The sequence below is a fragment of the Tauraco erythrolophus genome, chromosome 26, assembly GCF_009769465.1.
Source record: "Tauraco erythrolophus isolate bTauEry1 chromosome 26, bTauEry1.pri, whole genome shotgun sequence".
Classification (NCBI taxonomy): Eukaryota; Metazoa; Chordata; class Aves; order Musophagiformes; family Musophagidae; genus Tauraco; species Tauraco erythrolophus.
The window spans coordinates 4,340,228-4,360,396 of record NC_141490.1 but is presented as its reverse complement, the minus strand read 5'-3'; the positions used below and the strand labels follow the sequence as shown (position 1 = coordinate 4,360,396).

Genomic DNA, 20,169 nt, shown 5'->3' with positions numbered 1-20,169 from the left:
CAGCTGGAGGCTAAAGGAAGCTTGGATCAGCCAGTGCCTTCCTTACTTCTCCCTTTTAGGTTTGCCCATGTTTTCCTGGAGTCTGGGACATACGTTTTCAGGGACAGGACCATTCAGGAACACTTCTTGATTGTGACTGTGAATGAAGTAAATACGGGCTGTGACCCCAGAGATGTGGCCTTCCAGCCCTCTTCTCTGTTCCAGCTGGCCAGACATGGGGTTTTAAAGCAACAGGAACTGAACGTAGCTCCTAACTGGGCTGCTATCACAGGTACAGCCAAATCACTGTGATATCTACCTTGAACTTTGATGCTGAGCCATGACCTTTCTCGTACCTCTTTGGGCGTGTTTAAACAAGCATTTTTTTGGAAATACCATCAAACCACTGGTTTTGTCAGTTTTAATCCCTTTCTCCTGTGGAGCTTGCCTTCCCAAAGTTCAGTGCTCTCTAGCCAAGAACCTCCCTGCATAGAAGCTGAAGGGGGGAGAGGGAAGGAGCAGTTGTGTTTCTCCCCACATCCTGCTTGAAGAATTCAAGTGATTGAGGGCTTTGTTTTCCTTGGCATGAAAGCAGAAAGTGCCAGTGCATTTCCTTGATAAACTAAACTGAAAATAAATTAATCATTTAAAAGTTCACTAAAGGCCAAACACAAGGGCAGTTAAGGTCTTTCCTCAAAGCCAGTCCCTTGCCCATCAGCGACAGGACAGCAAAGCAATAGAAATGAAAATGTAGCTTGCAAGCGTGATCCTTGGTTCTGTCACATTCAGCTACCAGTGCTGAAAACGTTTTGTTTCCTTGCTTGCATGCACCACATCAGCAAGGGGAGAAGCAGAAGCCTGTGTAACAAATATGAAAGTCGCTAAATGTCGGATTTGTGTGAGAGGGAGAGTTTAGGCAGAGTGTGCGATTGATACACACTGCTTCCTGTGTTTCTCACTTCTTGCCATCCCTCTTGGATTCCCCAGTGGTCCTGTTTGTTCTGGGGTTCCTAATTGTGGTGCTGACAACCCTGGCTATAGTGCTCCAGCCCGCTGTCCCCATCATTAGCCCCCTGAAGAGCTGGAAACCACGATGGAGGAGCCTGGGCGAGCCACACATCCCACCAGAGTACATCCTCCTTAAAGACAGGTAAAAACCGCCTTTGCATGGTGTAGGTATCGGAAGCTCAGACCTTGATAGTACAAAAGCATGTCCTATTGCAGTCACTGTCTCAGTCCCCAGTGCTGGAATTCTTGCCACCTTTAGCAGTATGCTGATTTTCTAGCTGCACAGATAGTTTCTTGGTATTACTCAAGAGTATTCCAGCTGTCCCACTGCAGTGTGGAACAGCTCTGTTGTGCCTTCTGCACAGAGTATTACTGCCTGAATTACCTGGCCTAGGCTTTTCTTCCATGTTTTGACTTCAAAATCTAGACAAGAAGCCTATCCTTCTGCTCGAACTAGCTGGTGATACTGCAGTATCTGATTTTACTGAGGAGAGTGAGATGCTCTTCAATCTCTTCTGTCGTTCCTTCTAGCCTTCAGTTCTATCAGGCAGTTGGTCCTCATGGTTCTGGAGAAGATGCTGGCTTTGGAGAGAAAGGAGCTGCATATAATGCAGGTGAAGTGCTGTGCCAACCCCAGGTGTTCTCCCATTGGCTTCTTCCCACCTACTCCCCATTTTGTTGTCTTATGTTAACTCTCTAGTATGGTACATTTTTGATACCTACTAATCCAGAAATTTGATCCTTTGATATCTTTAGTTGGGGAATATAACCTCCTGTGATTGGAATGGTTTAGTGTTCTCTTCCTTAGGAGCTAGGAGGGTAAGTGGTCAACCCTGAAAAGTCCTTCAAAACAACGGCCGGTTCAAATGATGAGTGAATGCTTCCTTTAAAAATATTTATTTGGTTTCTCCTGTTGGTCATTCTGTTCTCTGAAGGCACATGACAAGGCATGGGCTTGTTTGCCTTCTGGGAATGACCTCATCTTGGGAATTGTACAGCAAGTCCAGAGCCCAGCAGATGGCACCATCTAGTGACGCCGAGAACAGCTTACAGAGAAGTAGCACCCTGACAGTTTACTGGACAAGTTAGGAGTTGGTAGTAACGCTCTGTCATCCTCCCCCTCACTAAGGGACGAGACCTTCTTTTGCATCTCTTGCCTCATCCATTTTCCTTTTTCGCAGAAGAAGGAAATACTGCTGCCTCCTGTGCACAGGCAGTGCCCCTTCTGGGAAATCAATTAGAATAGACTTGTGGCCAGTGGTTAAGTATGAGACTTGCCTTGTGTTTCAGAAGAGCGCTGTGCACTGAGGGTTCTAGAGGATTTCAGTGTTCGCACCCTGTACGATAAGCTGGAAGATCAGAATTTGCACCTGGCGTCTCAGCTGGCAAAGCACAGGATGGATGTGTTGGTGTTTTACAACGGAATCAGCCAGCAGATTCAAAGTCTCATGGTCAGTGTGAAGAAACAGTTGAGGGAAGGGACTCTTGGAACTCTGTGGCAGTTTACTGAAGTCTTACTCCTTTTGGTACCTTGTTCTGGCATAAAATAGTTACACTAGTCTCTGTTTTGATATGAGAGGCAGAATGTGGAATGGGTGGATTGTGAGGCTCGCAGAGTATAATACTGCTGCTTTCTGTAAACAGGACATGGTGCAAGCACTGGACTCTGAAAGCCTCAAAATCTTAGCCAGGCAAAGGATTTGTGGACATAAACCTGCAGACAGCAGCTGGGCAGCAGTGGGCGTCGAACAATGTGATGAACACTGTAGCAACGACTTCCACGCAGGTGAGAGAACCAGAGTGCAGAGCAAGAGAGAAGTGGAGTGTATGGGTAGCATCAGTGGAACAGTTAAAAAAAGGCATGACTCTTACACAAGAAGAGAGCCCACAAGATGGTGTCTTCCAGAGGTGGTGTAGTTCTGTAAGAGCTGACGTCCTGTCTTCGTGCCAGTTCAACGAGAAGACAGGTCTGTCAGGTTAGGAATGGGGTAAGCACAGAGTTATTTGGAAATGTTACAGCATGAGGCATCTTGGAGCCATCTCGTGGAATTTCCAAAGAAAGATTCCTGCTCTTCGTTTTGCTCTGGAGATAATTGCTGTTCTTCATGTGGTTCTGTAGAAGCCCGTTTAAATTGCTTGTCGGGTTCGTTAGGTGCTCCGTGGCAAGAGGCGACAGAGTTAATGAAAGCTCTGGAAATGCTGCTCGGGAACGCTCTGTACAAGAATGCTGCTGTGAAGCGAGAGATGGAGCAGAAGGTCCAAGGACAGGATGCGGTGACAGTTGTACCCTCACTGGGCAGCCTGGCCAGTGAAAGTAAATCAGAAGTGGTGGAAGGGCAGGTGAGTTACAGGTGTCTGTTGGAGAGCCATCTCTCGCCTTTCTGCTGGTTTTTCCACTTGCCCATTTCTTCAACTCTTGGGCCCTTTTTATCCCTCAGGATCACGAGCTGCCTCGACAATGTGAGCTCTTCAGTGGGAAAGATGCTTTTTTCAGCTTCCCTGGACTTGAAGATCATGGTAAGGGTAGTGATTTAGTTGAGGGTACTTCACAGAGGTAACAGTAGAAGGCTGATTCAGTGGAGTCTAGGTTAAGAGAGAGTATGTATTGCTAACAGAACAAATGTATAATTACTTTTTCCCATTTATGCTCTTTCTTACTTACATCAATCTTTTTTTTGCTAAGATGGACTACTGAAATTTCTCAAGTTCAGGAAAGCCACTTCTGCCTCCTCTATTCCTCTGGAAGAGGGAAGTCAAGGAGCTTTTGTCCTCACAGACCCTTTACACCTATATATTAAGCAATGACATGTAGAGAAGAGATTGAATGTCATTATACTAATTAAATGCTAATACGGGGAGGTCAAGAAAATTCTATACCATCAGTTCTGTGGTCTGAGCAGCCTCTGGGTAGGCATTCTCTCTGCTCAATTCAGTATTTCCTTGTGGCAGCATGTATGTTGCAGTCATCCAACCATGAAGGGCCTCTTCTTCCTTTAAATTTAAAAGTGCCCCCCTGTTTTCTTCAGGTTTAGATCTCCAGTTGGCTTATCTGACTGAGTTGGAGGTGGAGGGCCTGATAGCAGCTTCTCCCCTTGCCAAGACTCCGTGTGAGATCAAGCAAGCTCTGGTGAATCTGCAGCAACCTTTCCAGGTAACAAATCTTAGTCTGTATTGCAGTTTCTGTTTGCCTGCAGTAGATTGGATATAAGATTACAAAATGAGGGGAGAGAAGTTGTGTCTCATCGTTGGGGACCTGCTAAAATGCACACACAAATGTCTGCTGTTGAGCTGCTGGTCATTAAAAAGAACTCACCAGAAGGTCAATAAGCAGAACAAAATGCTTGGCTGATTCCCAGATCTAGACTTGTTTCCATCTTTCTCTCAGCAGTACTTAAACAGAGGATTTTGTTTCTTATGAATTCATTTGTTAGAGCTTTTCTGTTCATCACAAATGGTTTCTGGGGATAACGTTGTGATCTTAGGGCACAATTTACCAGCAAGAGAAAAGGCTGGTAAGCTGGTAAAGATTCTCTTCATGTGTACTGGTATATAGCAGTAAACAAACAAAGAGTTAAACTAAGCAGGATGTCTTCTGAACTGAACGTTTTCCTCAATCCGTTGAGGAATTTTTAGCCTGATGCTTAGAGTTTGAAATTATTTATGGTGTGTTTTTGGTGTAATTAGGGGTGGATCACTTGCATTATTTTGAAGTTCAGATACAGTGAGCTTTGCAAAGGCCTGAATATGCTATCAAGGTGCATTATGAAGCTTACCACGTACTCTAGAGTCACTGAGTGTGACTCTAGAGTACATGGTAGATCCTATCCTGTTTTTTTGCCCATTGGACTAGGCTGCCTTAGTGGTGGCGTAGCAGTCCCTTGAATTCGCACTCTTCTTTTGTTTTGAATTTCTGTAACAGACAGCAAATATCAAACAAGCGTGAGGAGCTCAGCCCCCTTCTGAGCTGCTGGATTCTTGGGCCACAAAGAGGGAGGAAGCTCTGCTGCTGGAAACAAGGAGGAGCTGCATTGTTCAGAGGACTGAAGAAACAGAAGCAGAACTATTTCATCTTCTTGGAAGTAAAATAGCCACTGGCTCGTTTCCTTGAGGGGAGCCTCAATTTATCCTCGGCAATGGCTAAAGCTGGATTATGAGAGAGTGTGTGTGTCTGCGGACAGAGCTGCCATACCTGAAGTATCAGAGTAGATGTTTGTTTAGTTAGAGATGTGCTTTGTCAAATATGTGATGAATAATCCATATTCTGTTTGCTTAAACTGGTTGAAATACTTTCATACTTGCCTTGGATTATCAATAATTTGTAGGCTTGAGAAGGAAGCTGAGGTTCTTGGCATTATTTACTAGTTTTATAGTTTTCATTGTTAAGTTAGTAAAGCAGAAAACATGTGAGGCCACGGGTGGCATATGAGCCCCTGCTTATCAATGCGTTCTGCTTCTTTATATTGCCTGTGCATGTTTTCAATATGCTCCTGTTGATCTCAATAAGGTCTACTGGCAGAGACCTTGAAGGTCTAGAGATGTGAGATGAGAGATGTGATTTTTGAAAAAAGAGTACACTGAAACTACTCCCTGTAGTGGTGACTGCAGAGATCAGCATAGCTGCCGGTATCCAGTGTTCTGGGAGCCTGATCTTTGCACTGAAAATATCCTTCCTACTGTTCTTACTCTTTTGGCCTGTGTATATGATGGCAAGAGAGCCTGCTGTGAAGTGGCCATTGCTTCTGTGGAACAGGAGTGGAATCAGAACACCAGCTCCATCTCTTTCTGCACAATATTCCTTAGCTCCACGTGAAGTACAGCAACGTAAAATTTCTTGACTGTGAGCCAGCACAGTACCTTGACAACCCCCACAGGTAGGCTTCAGCCAACTGTTTCCAGCAGCAAAGCCTATTCTTTTCCCATTGCAATATTTACTGAATTGCTTATGTGTGAAGAGGTTTGTGAACCCACTCCTTCCTGGCTCCTAGACACAAATCTGTGTTTACTCCTTCTGCCTTTGCATAACCATACTGGGTGTTAAGAGGGTGAGACTTCAATGCCCAGGAGCCCAGACAGGAGATAAAGTTAACTCTGTGACTTGTGGTTCCAGGTTATGTTTGTAAAAGGGTAGGTGGAAGGCAGTAGTAAATAAAATTTGTCAAATTTTTCATTGTAAACGTTTTCCAATGAAAACAGGTTTTTGGTTTAGATCAAAACAAAAATATGCATATGGAATTTTACTAGTTTTCTTTTTTCCCCACTGTGGTTTTCTTAACAAGTGTACTTCAGTTACAAGTAAACATTTTTGAGTTTCAGAATGATTTGGGTCTTGTTTTCCCACAAAACCAAAGAATATCAATGAAAAGACCAGAGTTTAACACAGTGTTTCTCTTCATGCTCTGTTAGTAGTTTCTTGGAAAGCAAAGAACAAATAAGAAGAGAGGAGTGGTGCAACCCTCGTTTTTGTTCTGCTTTTGAAGTATTTACTGTTGATAGCTCTTTTTGTAGTGGTCTATGGAATCTTCTGGAAGTCCAGTGCTGTCTCGAGCAGCTGTCAAGTCCCCTCGTATTGAGAAGGGTCCATTTCCCTGAGACGGCTGATAAGAGTGATCGAGTGCAGGATCACTTAATTTGGAATTTGGAGAAGGGTCACAGGGCTGTTGTTGTTTCTTCGGTTGCTTTGACTTACGCCTCTCTTAACAGAAAATGAAAAGGCCCGTTTCAACATTCAGTGTAAAGTTCAGCTTCTCTTGGAAAGCATCAAAAGCTGTTGTGGCTGTGAGAAGGAAGGTATGGTTGAGTTCCCTGAAAAGGAACCTCTTTGGTTTATGTGTGTGTGTGGCTCTGAGTTCTGAAAAGAGCTAGGTGGTTTCTGCTGATTCTGTCTTCCAGCGTGAAATTGTCATCAAGCCTCCCAGTGTGTTAACAAAGCTCGATAATGCTCCTGACCCTGTTTGTTTCTGAGGCTGCCCTTGGCTGTTCTCATTATCTGGTTGATCCTTGCCTCTTATACATACACAGCTAGATACAGTGTTTTTAAATGCTGGTAGAAGAAAAGGTCTAATAAAAACGTCCATCTGAAGAAAATATCCCATGAGGATTTTGTTATTATATCAACACAATGAAGTATACTAACAACCCAGATCTACTGGCAGATTCTTTGCAGGTTTTCACACTCCGTCCTTAAGACAGTCATGTTAATTAAACCTATCAAGTTGCCACTGATGAACATAAACGTATCCATTGAATTCTAGACCATAGTAAGTGCAGTGTATTACGAGCCAGCTTGTCTCACAGCACAAGGTTTGCACTGAGTTGTACGACCTAGTTTTTGCCTTGACAAAAAGCATACGTGTCAATGTAACTTGGCTGGCTGACCACTAGGATGAGAGGTAGATAATTATTTTGAGATGGTCCTGAATCATAGTACTCAGCTAAAATGCACCCAGACTTTGGGCTGTTTTTCAGATGTGGATTACCTTTGTATAGCTGAGATATGTTTTGATTTTTATTGCCATAGCTCTTAGTGGCTTCCTGACTGTGTTGCAGATGAAATTGAATTGGCAGATGAGAATGGCCAGGTGAAGAATTTGCTCCAGAACCAGCACTGCTACACATCACAGCTCCTGAGTGAGAGAGTTTTGTGTACTACTCAGTCACATGTATGTAAATTTGCAAATCTAAATTGGGAGATGCTTTTATTTTCCTTTGTAGCTAAAGAAATACTCACACACAGGAGAAGGTTGAAAGTTAAAGAGGATTTTCATTCTGGATTCCCATCTTGAGCCCCTAAGCATCCTTAACTCCGCTCAGAGACAATAGAACCTAATGATGTTGAACACTTTCTGAAGGCAGAGCTAAGACATCAGAAACTGGATACTGAAATTAAGACTGTGTTTGAAAATGGTCTAGTAGAAGTCAGGATTGTCTCTGTGTGGGGCAGAGATTTCCTGATAGTCCCAGTTCTACCTCCAGGAAATGTTCTTTTGAAAGTTTCCAGTTTTAATACCGTGCTTTTGTCCCACACAGGACATGAAGATTCCCAAGGAGCTGTTTTTACACCATTGCTGAAAGATCACAGTGTTGTCACTCCAGAGTTCCTGGGTAGGTGGCCTGAAGCAGATGTTTCTATAACCTTGTTCTCAAACATGAGAGGAGAGAATATTGTATCAGTTGTGCTCCTAGGGGAGGAGTAAAAGTCTGAAGTAAAGAAGAAGGTTTTTAATTTATAATCAAAATGGGAATTCTTTCTTTCCAGAACTAAAAAAATAAAACTAAATAAAGAAGAAAAGGCTCGTTAATATCTTTCCATTGTGCGTGAAGCACTAGAGTCATAGATGACATGGTGTGTATCATGGCAGTACAAGAATTACATTTGATCTTCTCTTATCAGCTCCTTTTTCTCTTCTCTCTGCAGCTAAACTGGGGAAGCGGGAAGATTCGAAAGTGTCACCTACCAGAGTGAATTCCAGAAAATACGTCAAACAAGCAATCTTGCTTTTGGAAGTTCCATCCACAGAAGGTGAGCCTCTGACCTGAAGGAAATTAATACTTACACTTTCTTTAGGTCCCCAGCACCTACCCATGAGCATATTGTGTTTGTACTGCAGGTAAAAGGTGTCATTCACCACAGGGTGACAAGAATAAAACTGGGGCTTTTCCTTCCAAAGAAACTGGGAAACTCTAATAAAAGCAAATCAAAGGAGTTGCTTGGTACTGAGTTTTGGAGGCCATCTTCATGCTTTGTGGCTTATTCCTTGACAAAACACTTAATTTGTTGGGTTGTTTCCAGAAGCCTGAAATGATAAATGCCTCATTTCAATTGCCTATGAGAAAAAAAATAGCCTTGCTGAGCTCATGAATCGTTTGAAGCCAGGTACATGCTTAATAACTTTGCCAAATGAAGCCTTGATCCTTGCAGACACTGAGCCTGTGTGATGAAGCACAGCAATTGGCAGAAGAGCAAGCTGCAGCCTCAAGTTGGTTCATCTTTAACTCAGTAGTTTTATTTCTGGAATTGTTGAAGTATTCCATTAACAAGTCCTTAGTACTTTCATCTCAACTTTTACCTGACCAACTTCTATAAATAGCTTTATAACTCCTCAGATGGGTCATGTCTCCACGAGATGGACCCTGTCCCATCTTTCACACACCTGCTAAATCAGCAATCCTGATGATTTGCTGTGCTAAGTACTTGTATATACACAGCACGATGAAAAATGTATTAAAACTGTGTATAAAGATTTATATAATCTTGTAAAAGCTGTAGATGAACCTTTCCTCTTCCAGGTTCCTCTTAAAACAAAACAAAACAAAAAGCTAACAAGCAAAAAGGCTGTAAAACCTAATGAGTGAGAAGGTAACTTTTCTCTGTACAACACCCAGTGTTACATTGATCTCGGATAAATTCACAGACAATTTTCAAATTGCAACACTTGGGTTTATGCAGTTCTTTTGTTGCTGAAAATATTTTGAATTAAACAAAAAGATCTTCAAAATGTATTTTTTAACAGTGAAGAGGAGGGCTGTTTGGACTTTTCAGTAAGATTCCCTACGTGCTGGTGATGGTACAGTGAAATTCACTTATGTCTGTTTATGCAAGAACTGTATGACAATCTTGGGTGTATTTAGCTGTTCATGTAATGGGAAAGTATTACCCATGTTTTCTAAAAGGAACTGATGCTCAGGGAAAGATCTCAGTCACCCAGTGACTACTAAATTCCTTCTCCTGGCTTCGGAAGTAAAAACAGCACCTGATTGCTATTAAATTGAAGGAGGAGATCTGTGATTAAGGAGACACTGTATTCCTCTGCTTCAAATCCATTCAGCACGTGTGTTCTATGTGTGTCGTTTGTTCTGATATATTTTAATGCATACTTGGAATCCAGCAGGTAGCATCTCTTTTCCGTGAGATTTGCAGAAGTACTAAGTCATGTAATACTTAGATGATACAGGAACGATCACCACAGAGCGTGTTACTGACTCGCTGCGTTGTTCATGGCCGTTGCAAAAGGCATAAAACAATGGAGCTGCAAAATGACATTGTGCTGATAACAGGGAAGTGCAAAAGTGGTGTCTGCTTTGGGTTTGTGGAGATTTAAGATTTGTTGGATGTAGCGTTTTTGTAAGGTAGCATCAGAAATAACAGTTACTTCAATGGGAAGTCTCTGTTTTCTCTTAAGCTTACAGAATTCAGTCTTGCCCGAAGTCCAGGAAAATGAAAATTAGATGAAGGGAAGAGTTACCCCTGCTAGCTTTTCGTAGGAAAGAAAATGGATAACCCTGAAAGAGTACAAGATAGACAAGATGACTTCATAAATTAAGCAGGACAAAAATCTTGTCTTAAAGTGAGGCATCTGGTCCAGTCATTTAGAAGAACTAGAAGAAGCTTGAACTGAGGAAGAGGAAACTTGACTTTCCATGTTACCTCTTACTGACTGGCGGTATCAGACCCTATAAAGGACAGACCTGGAAAATTCATTTATATCTTCCAAAAGCAAGAGGCATTGATTCCTAATCTCCCCCTCACCCATCTGCCAGCCAGTGTAAGTTGTGACAAATCAAAGCCCAAAATAGCAGAAAATATGCACTGTTCTCTGTGAGAAATCTACTGCAGCCCTTCACTCCTACAACTTTGAGCAACAAAGCAAACAGCTCTATTTTTTGTACTTCCAAGACCATACCAAGTGTACACCTGTGGTATTCCTGTTGGGAGAAAAGCTGCTAATAAGCCTATTTCTTGGAGCAGATTTGCCAAGCCAAACATAGATAAAGTGACGAATGTGGCATTAAAAAAGCTGGTGGTTTCCAGGTGCCCAGCTCTTACTAAATTGTACTGGAGAGCCGTTGTGCGTAGGTCTGACAGGTTGGCCTTTGTAAATGGTGCCAGGGGAGGTACTAGCTGATAACTGGGTTGTGGTCAACAAGGAACTCAACATGCTGTATAGGTCGAAGGCCTCTTGTAATGCTGAATGTTGAGGCCAGTCACTTTTTGGCATGTGTAAGAAAGTGTTTTCGAAAGCAGCTTGCCTGAAGCACCAAGCTCTTTAGGTTCCACAGACTGAGCTATACTGCAGTGCTAGAAGTCAGGAAAGGTGAATTGCCACAGTCCTGTGTGTAGATCCTGGGCTAACAGCTTTTTGGAAGAGGGCCAGATAATGAATATGCTCACAGATGATACCAGCGGAGAGATCAGAGGAAAAAGTGGATGTTCATGGTTTGGATTTACATTACAACACTGTTGCAGCACTTAGAAATTGGAACTACAAAAAGACATTGTCCTCTCTTACTATGTGCTGTTGTGAAGTTGGATTTACTCCACTTACATGAAATTTTGATATATTTTACTATAAATGAGGTCAGGACCTGTAGGGTTTTTTTGGTCTTGTCAGAGAAACCAGAGTAAATTTTTTATCTTCTAGCAAAAGAAGTGTGGTCCACTAGGTAAACCGTCCTTGAACTCTCTCTTGGAGAAATAATTTTAAATTTAAGATGTAAATGCTATTTGATCCATAGTAAGTCCATCAACAAATGTCCCCCGTCAATGATTTACCACTCTAAGGAGTTTTTCTGCAGTGTATTTACCTGTGCTTTATAGGTCAGCAGTAACTTAAGAATGAGGAAGACATCGTAATGTTATAAATCCTTTGCTTACCTTGGCTTCTCCACCCTCTCTTAGCAAACTGCAGTTCCAAAACTCTTAGCTAAGCTCAGAAAGGAAATATTTGCGCAGCAAAATTGCTCTCCTCAGGTTTTATTCTTTTGTGAGGTTCCATGGTCACCTTCTGGACTGGGAGGAAATTTGAGACTGGGTTGTGTAGATCCTGGACTCAAGGAGAAACTCACCTTGTGGAAGAGTTTAATGTCTGCAACAAGCAAGTTGGATCCAGCTTCCATCTGAACAGGAGGCTGTGCAGCCAAGCAGCTACTTCCCCTTGGAGTTACTGTTCATACTTCATTGGGTGGTGCTGAGGGGGAGCAGAGGGCAGTTCTCCTGCACCCCAGTTGACCTGCCCTGGACTGTACCCTGTAAAGAAAGCTCAGTTTCAGCTGGCCAGCTTGGAACTGGGAGGAGATTTGCCTTGGGAGCATGCTGTCTGTTCAGGATGTAATGAACTTTCCTCCGAAGTAGAATCATAGAATTAAAGTAGCTCATACCTGGCTATTCCAGACAGAAATATAGAACGTTTTGTCTTATGGATCTTATCTACTCTTTCATTCAACATAACTGTTTTTTATTTGCGCAGAACTTTTGATACACTGCTGAGCTGTTTCACACAGTCCATCCATTCAGCACACCTTTGCATTCCTCCCTCTGTCCATCTTTCTCCCCATTGCTACCATGACTGCTAAACATGTTCCTACACTGCGTTTAGGATTCACAGATCGGGACTGTTCCTGTTTAAGTGCACACTCTTTGATTTGCAGACCAGTCAGACTGCCAGGGAAGTCATTGAGATTTTGACTTAATGCCTGGAAAACAGGCCTATGGAAGACCAAGTGAGATATGCTAGGAATTCTACCACAAGTAAGTTTACTCGCATGATAAATGATACTGTTCATGGGATTTTCATCAGCAATGAACCCTTCAGGGAAGTTACAGAAGGATAACTCAGTTCTCTACAGGTTTCTTCCATCTCCCTACAGTTCGTGTCACTTGCCATCTGTCTGTGTCTCCCTCCTTTGTTGTGTATTTTCCTAATTCAGTTCTGTTTTTCAGCTTCTTACTGTAGTTATCTTCGTTTCTGAGCGATCCTTTCTGGCGTTGAAAATCTATGAATCGTTAGCATCGTTTTGGTGTTCTATATTCTCTCCCTAAGCCTCTGATTGTAAAATAGGAGGCAGACAGTTAAGTGTCAGAGACTTCCTGAGCCATTTTGCTTCATTTACTTCCCTGCTTTAGTGCACAGAGTCTTCCTGCCTGGCAGCTGAAGCTGTGAAAGATTCTTCTGTGCTGCTGGAACTTTCCTCTGCTGACTCAACCTGCGTGACAGGGAGGGACCAGAGAGATGTCAGGGCCTGGGGCAGCAGTGGTACATGGAGGTGAGAGGATCTGCTGGTACCAGCAGAGAAGAGTGAGCACATGCAGTCTCTCCTCCTTCCCTGCTGGTACCAGCGCATTCTCCGTACTCAGGTTCAGGCTGGTGCCAGCGTTTTCTTTTTCTTTTTTTTTTTTTGTTTCACACGAAATAATTTGTTTTTCTACGTAGGTCACACTGGATTTTAGAGCTGAGGGACACCTGTTAGTGGGAGCCTTTTCAATGGCATGACTTCGAGTGTGTCCCCATTCTGTCCCTGTCACAGAAAGCACAGAAGGAACAGTTACAGAGGAGTCTTTCAGTACGCTGTTGACCAGTATGTTGTTGAGACCAGCCTGCCTCACATAATGCAGACTTAACAGGAGGTCAATGTAGCTAGGGAGAAGAGGAGCTAAGTGAGAGATTCTTGAGGGAAAGAGGGAAGTTTCTTATTTAAAAAATTAATTCTTGTTTGGAAGCATATTTTCCTTTCAGCCAGGGACAATTCTAGATATTAACATCTTTTCACAAAGACGTAGGTATGGTGTATTTTCTTCATAGTCAAGCCTTTCTGTAGCAGCCTGATCCTGTAGATTCTTTGTTCAAGACAGGCAACTAGGTATTGTCCTCATGCAAGATTTTGAAAACCCTGCTGTGCAGGTTTTTTTTTCCACCAAACTGCAGATCTGTGGCAAATCTCAACAGTTTTCAGGTATCTTCTTGAATTCACAAAATAGCATAGAGTGATGCTTCATGTAAGGCCGAGCAGAGATCCCAGAGGAAAGTGACCCTGAAAGTGTTAGTGCTACTTATGAAAGAAAATTGAAATAATTTCTGAGTGTATAAGGCCAACTGATCTACTGGTGTAAATAAGGCCAGCAGCCAAGATTATTTCAGCAGTGTAGGAAGCAAGTGTGTGTAGGTATCAATTGCTCCATTGGAAAATCTGGTCTAGGATGGTGCAGCAATCTTACAGGGCTTCAGACCTGGCAAACTGACAGCATAGGAATTTCTGCTTAAGAGGCTAGGCTTGTACAGAACAATGTGGTTTTTCTTGTAGTTTCTCAGTGGCATAGCCCAAAAAGTTGTCTGTTTTCCAGTTTTACGAGTGGTGGCTGGAGAAGTATGGAGACTATGTAGGGCTGGAACAGTGGGATGGAACAGAAGTGCTGAATGACTGATGAATTCATAGGTTGGAAAAATAAATAATACAATAACTTCTAATATTTTATTGTCGAGATAGTTTCAGGTTAGGGCACTTCTTGCCTGGTGACAGTAGATGACTGAAAATATACCCTTTACTTTCCTGTTGAGATTGGAATGAGATTGGGCCAAATCGTTATTAACCTAAAAGTGGAATTCCACTGCAGCGTACAAAAGGGCTGGTTACAGACTCTTTCTTGGGTTAAATTTGGAGGAACAGAGGCTTGGCAATAGTTGAGTTGTTTGTGAAGCTTCAAGGCCATGCTATTTGTACCATAGTGGTTATAAAATCACTCTTTTTTTTTGTGTTTAAGAAAGGATCAGTTAAGTTTGACAGACCTCAGGTACCATGAGAGCACACGGGTTCTTTGACTTGCAGGAGAGAGATATCATAGTTTTCAAACCCAATTAATTTGGCAGAGAAATCTGTTACCATTTTTTCTGGTTTTTGTCTTTTCTGCCTATTTTACACTTAAGTGCCTATTTCTCGTCCTGAAGAATATTTATCACGTTCATCTTAGAAGCTCTTGGGAACAGAGAAAAGCTTCTGCTTTATGGCTGTGAGTCCTGCAGGTGCACATATTCAGGTTTTGTGCTTGCAGACAGCTAAACACATCCCCCACCCCGCAGGATGGGAGGCTGCGTTTGCTTATTGCCCGTTTTTGCAGCATTTGCACATGTGTCTGCCACCTTACTGCTGATTGGGAATGTGCTTTGGTGTACTGCTCCCTCCTTCTGGGAAGTTCTTTGCTGGTTAATAACCTGGACGTTTTAGGAGTACAAATACACTTTGGAACAGATACATTTCAGTATTTATTTAGGAAAACTTGCCTGTGGAGGGGTGTGCGAGAGCGCACAGGTGCCTCCTCCTCGGCAGCCCACCCCAGCAGCAGCTGTGCACCCTCATCAGTGGGCATTGGGCACAGCTGTGCAGGGCTGTTGTCCAGGCACATGCTGTGCCCCTGGACACATTCACTCATGCTGCACGTCTAAGCAGGCAAGGAACGTTTGGCCGTGCTGCTGGAGTTGTGTTTTTTGGGCTGCGGTAAGTCCTTCGGCAGCACTGGAGGGGTTTGGGGGGAGCGGTGGCAGAGGCTCCTGTGGGATATTGTCCTCAGAAGAGCTGTGGCTTTGCCAGGCTCGACGGTGGCTCCCTGAGGCACAGGTAGCCTCTGGCTCATCTCCTGGAGGTGAGGTACCTTGCTGTTCTTAAACCTTTAGTAGTTAAGCTTTTAAGCTCACCTGCACAGAGATTTTTTTGGAGGTCTTGTTTCATTCTGTTTTTCAAGAAAAAGAGCAATGCCTTCTCTCACTTGTTTTACATTTTTACTTGAAATTTTTACGAATCGCGAGACAATGAATTAGTCTTCTAGTCCTTTCAGAAAGAATCACTACCTGTTGCAATTCACTTTACAATTAAAGTGGCATTAGTTGAGAAACATAGTGGCACTTCAGAGTAGGTTGTTAAATAAAAGACATAGTTCTAAACTGTTTGGTGGTTTTGCTGCTTTGCTATATGGTTCTGCTAGAAAATGACTGTTTATCCTTAAATCCAGTATGCTGTGTTGCTCTGACTGGACCAGTGGGCTTTCTGCTTGAAATTCCTAGCAAAACACTACAAGGCTTCAGCAGCACCAAACCAGCTAAAGTTGATTCCAGTTGAGCTTCGTTTCCTAAATTGCATACTTCCTAATGTGAGCATTTAAATGATGCCAAATGAGCTTTGAAGATAGAATCTCGCAGGTAACAAAGGGCAGCTCATGTTGCTGTGGTCATTATGGTTATCCAGAGAATCTGCTAGATAGACAAGCGCTGGGGGTAAATACCTTTGCATCTAGCATTTCTGCATTTATTTGGGTTTTGGTTATGGCCTCAAATTTCGCACCTTCAAATTATAACTATTTTTTCAGCTTAAAAATAAGCTTCAGTTCACATGGGGAGTTGAAGGAACCTCAATTACAGTCTAAGCAAGAAATCGAGTCTCATTATGAATGCAAACTGCATTGTGCTTTCTGGTGCTGTTACCTGGAATTAGATGGATTGAGTGATTATGGTGTGTGCAATGCTGCCAGAAAATATCTGCTCTGAGGGGGACTTTCACACTGGTGGGTCTGGACTAGTTTTTCAGACATTGCAAAATAATGTCTTGGAAAAAGTTCATGAACTGACCTGGTTATAGCAGGTGTAATAAGGCATGACTGAGGAGAGGTGTTTTTCCTCTGTGAAAATCTCTAATATCAGAAGAAATTAATGCAGCCAGCTTAACAATGTTTGAGAGTTTTTGTCAGAGGATGGGGCTGGAACAAATCATTAGCGTTTCTGTAAATCAAGATGCCCTAGATTGAGTAACACTAAACTAATTTGTGAGGCTATGTCAAGCCCCAAGAGTGGCACCATAATCATACTCTGTAAGTTAGTTCGGTCTCTCTCCTTATGGCTTACGTACATGCTTATGTGCAGTTACTTTGCTACACCACAGATCTGCAGTAAGGCCATTGAGAATTTGTTACCCTCATGAATAGCCAGTCCAGAATTCTTTGTGCGGTGGTGCACCAGCACTAATCTCTCGAAGTTCAAGAATAAATGGATTATGAGTTGGGTGTGTCTTTCTAGCATCATTGTGATCACTTCTATTTTCAGGAAGTGTTGACACTGTAGTGAGAAAAGCAGTTGTCTGCAAATGTTTGCAATGATAGATTAATTTCTGTGTTTTCCTTCCTCTTCTAGTGGAGATACATGCGGGCCAGCAGTGTCATGATGTCTGCTGAAGAAGTTCCTTGCACTAGAGGCAGCGCTGCCAGAAAAGTTAATAAGAACAATTCTCACTGTGTAATTCAGCTACAGTTTTTGTTTCAAAACGTGAACCTTGCCTATGAGCTAGTGATAGTGAAGGTGCTCTCCCCCTCGTATGAATACAATTATTCCCTGTATCCCTCCAGTCTTCACCGAAATCTCAACATCGTAAGCTCTCTCAAACAATTCTTCAGCTCTTGTCATATTATGTGGTTAAAAATGTAATACTGAGAATTCCTAGTTGTTAGTCATGTTGAGAGGGGATGAGTAACCTAACTGAGGTCTGCAAAACTGATTTGCTCCACATATAGTTGTCACTGAAAAGTCTACATGCTACACTTAGATATTACATGTGTCTCTCCTGCTACTGCCAAAATCAGTTTTGTGTTTGAGTGTAAGGGAAAATTCAGATCTGCCACACATAAGAGCCTTAGCTCTCACGCAGTTATGGCAGAAGATAGTTATTATTTATTACCGTTTAGAATCTTGACTAACCCCAAGATAAAATGCTCATAGCTCTGCCTTGTTCAAAATCTGTGTGTCAGGAAGTATAATACAAAATCCTACTGTTTAACTATAGTGTGAATTCTTAGTATGTTGCTCAAAAATTAATTCATAACAATAAGGCCAAGAGACAGACCTCACGACAAAGAAACCAGTACGATTTGCCTGCCTACGTAGCTTTTACATCCTGCATTGCACAGCAGTTTTTGCCATCTTTAAATTCTCCCTTTCTGCTTTTTGGCTTAAGCCAACTCTACCTTTTCTTCTTGCTCGCCTCTTGACCAGAATGCAGGGATCATCTAGTAACATAGCAGGTGAAAGGGGAAAGGTGTTCAGGTTTTTTGGAGGTGGGAGGGAGAGATGGTGAGAGCCAGTTTAAACTAGAGGAAACTGTGCAAAGAAGCAAAAGGAGGTAAAGGAAAGCTGTGAAATTCAGTGTAATCAGTAGGGACATCTGACCTGTCTAGTCTGGCTGAGGCTGGAGCAAGAAAGCACAGTTTTATGTTAAAGAAAGATTTCTCAGTTTATGAGCTAGTAAATTAGCTCTTGGCATGCTTGCAACATAGCTGTAGGCAGAAAAGAAAGAGCCTGCTTGAAGGTATATCAACTTACAGTTCAAAATCTGCTTCTCTCCTTTGCATGTCTTTGAGTTATTGCTACCTACTTGGAGAGCGATGTTTTTTCCTGTTGAAGCTGTAGAACTGACTAAAAGAATTTACAAGTAAGAGCTGAGTGGAAGAATTAAATTTTCTTTTCATTTTTGTATTTGGTACATGAGTGTTTTGCATGGTCCGTGGCTATAGTTCCTACATGTTTTCTCATGTAGGTGTGCATGTAGAAGTAAGAAACCTATGCAAGGTTGAAGGCTCCTTCTTATAAAGATCGTGCAAGACTAAATGAAAAAGCAGTACATAGTCCTAACCAGGAAAGTAAATGATCTTCCTTCCCAGCTATAATAAAAAGAGCCTGCCAGCTCAGTTTTTCAGATTCTGGATTACAGTGTGTGTGTTCTGCCCAGATTTGGAGTTTACCTGAACATTTTTGATTTGGGAGGTACTAGAAGATTAAGATGCTGTGCCATACTGCGGTGGATATCTTCAACGTGCTCACAAACGGGTTACAAAACAGATTAAATGGAAAAGATGATGCAGCAGTAAGTGTAAGAATTGATGTGTGATGTTGCCACTTAGAAACCCGTTATGAGACTGGAGGAAGGATGCCTGTGTGTGTATTTGAATTTGCAACTGGATTGTACCCCCCTCTTTGCACTTTTCCTTGTGAATAGTCTTAACACCGATGGGTACAGCAACATTCTCTGAGTTTATTGGCTTAAATGAGGCCTGTGTTTGAGGACAGTTCCACGTTCTCTTACACCAGATACCATAACATCATGCCTTGGATGTCAGCAGAGGATGGTTATACTGGACCGGGAGGTCCTGCCTGCTGTTTTCCCGCACATGCTGTTAGGCAATGGTCTGTCTTGTCCTGTGCAGTAATTCCCAGACTTACTAGTTCTAACAAAGATTACGCATGCCAGTGAGTGAATGTGGGATTCATTCTTTCCACGCCTGTGGCCTGTTTGTCCGTTCTGCCTTAGTGCTTTTGAGATCTTTTGCAATACTGGAAAGTCTGTTAGATTTAGAAACAGCGAATCCGTCTTTAGGCGTTCATGGGCTCTGCCCTTCTTGGAAATTATGTTAATCTTCTGATTTCTTAACTTGGCTTTTCAGTGGCTTTGCAAACCTCTGATTTGCACTCTCTGCTCAGGCATTCATGCAGTGAAACAGCTTGCAAAGTACGTCTTGTCCTCTCAGATCAAATGTTGGCGTGATGGAGTCCCAGGCAGCCAAATGATAGAGCTGTTACGTTGCATACTACTCAGCCTCTGAACAGGGCTTTGAACTAAAGCAACTTTTGAAATGCAAAGGAGCATCTCTGTTAAAAGCAAGGTCCAAGAGCATGCTATTTCAGAATAATTTGCTGATTTTGAGGTTTTTGCTCCAGACCATCAACTGCTCTTTTTTTTTTTTCTGCTGTTGCTGATCTTCTAGGTGGCTTTTTTTCCCCCTAAAATGATTATACATGTGGAGAACATGATGCCACAATTCTTCCTCACTCACTTTTGCACAGAGGGGACATGGAGACATATGTCTGCTAGTTTTCCAGAGATTACTAGGACAGAATTCTTTTGCTCTTCTCTCAGGAGCATATGTTGATGCTAAAATGGATGCATCACATCTATCTTTTTTTTTTCCACTCAAAATGTCTTTTTTTTTTTTCCCCTCTACTGTTGATTTTTTTCCTAGCTTGCATTGCTTTGCTTCCTCCTGATTTCTTTGTTTGACTCTTCCTCAAGCCAAGGACATCCACGTCCTACTAGGTGGGATGCATTTGTCAGACAAAGACTGAATGTTTTGGAATAGGGCAAGGGAAGAATCTTCCTAGAAAAAATAATGAAGAGGCCAGATTAGCTCCCAGTGTTACACTTGTAACACTGTTGCTTGCCCCTGAAATCCTGGAAAGTTTCTCTTCTGTAACTCTGTGGTTTTGTCAGTCTGTTTTGTTGTGTTGTGACATTCTGACATTCTGTGTGTACAATTTCATGAGTATTTTTTTGTTAGCACCAAAATGGTATGTTGACTGCGAATGTAGCCAGAGGTGCTGAAGT

The 20,169-nt window shown here is 42.4% G+C and overlaps 1 protein-coding gene across 1 annotated transcript in view; it reads left to right on the top strand.

Annotated features, from left to right (window-relative positions):
- Positions 1-4,950, top strand: part of LOC147526871 (uncharacterized) — a 42,317-nt gene extending 37,367 nt beyond the window's left edge. Inside the window, exons 61-69 of the mRNA XM_086627016.1 lie at positions 60-271; positions 967-1,129; positions 1,519-1,601; positions 2,278-2,438; positions 2,632-2,773; positions 3,140-3,327; positions 3,426-3,504; positions 4,014-4,151; positions 4,907-4,950. Of these exons, the coding sequence (XP_086483142.1) occupies positions 60-271; positions 967-1,129; positions 1,519-1,601; positions 2,278-2,438; positions 2,632-2,773; positions 3,140-3,327; positions 3,426-3,504; positions 4,014-4,151; positions 4,907-4,950 (1,210 nt within the window). The remainder of the gene's footprint in view (positions 1-59; positions 272-966; positions 1,130-1,518; positions 1,602-2,277; positions 2,439-2,631; positions 2,774-3,139; positions 3,328-3,425; positions 3,505-4,013; positions 4,152-4,906) is intronic.
- Positions 4,951-20,169: the final 15,219 nt, after the last annotated feature.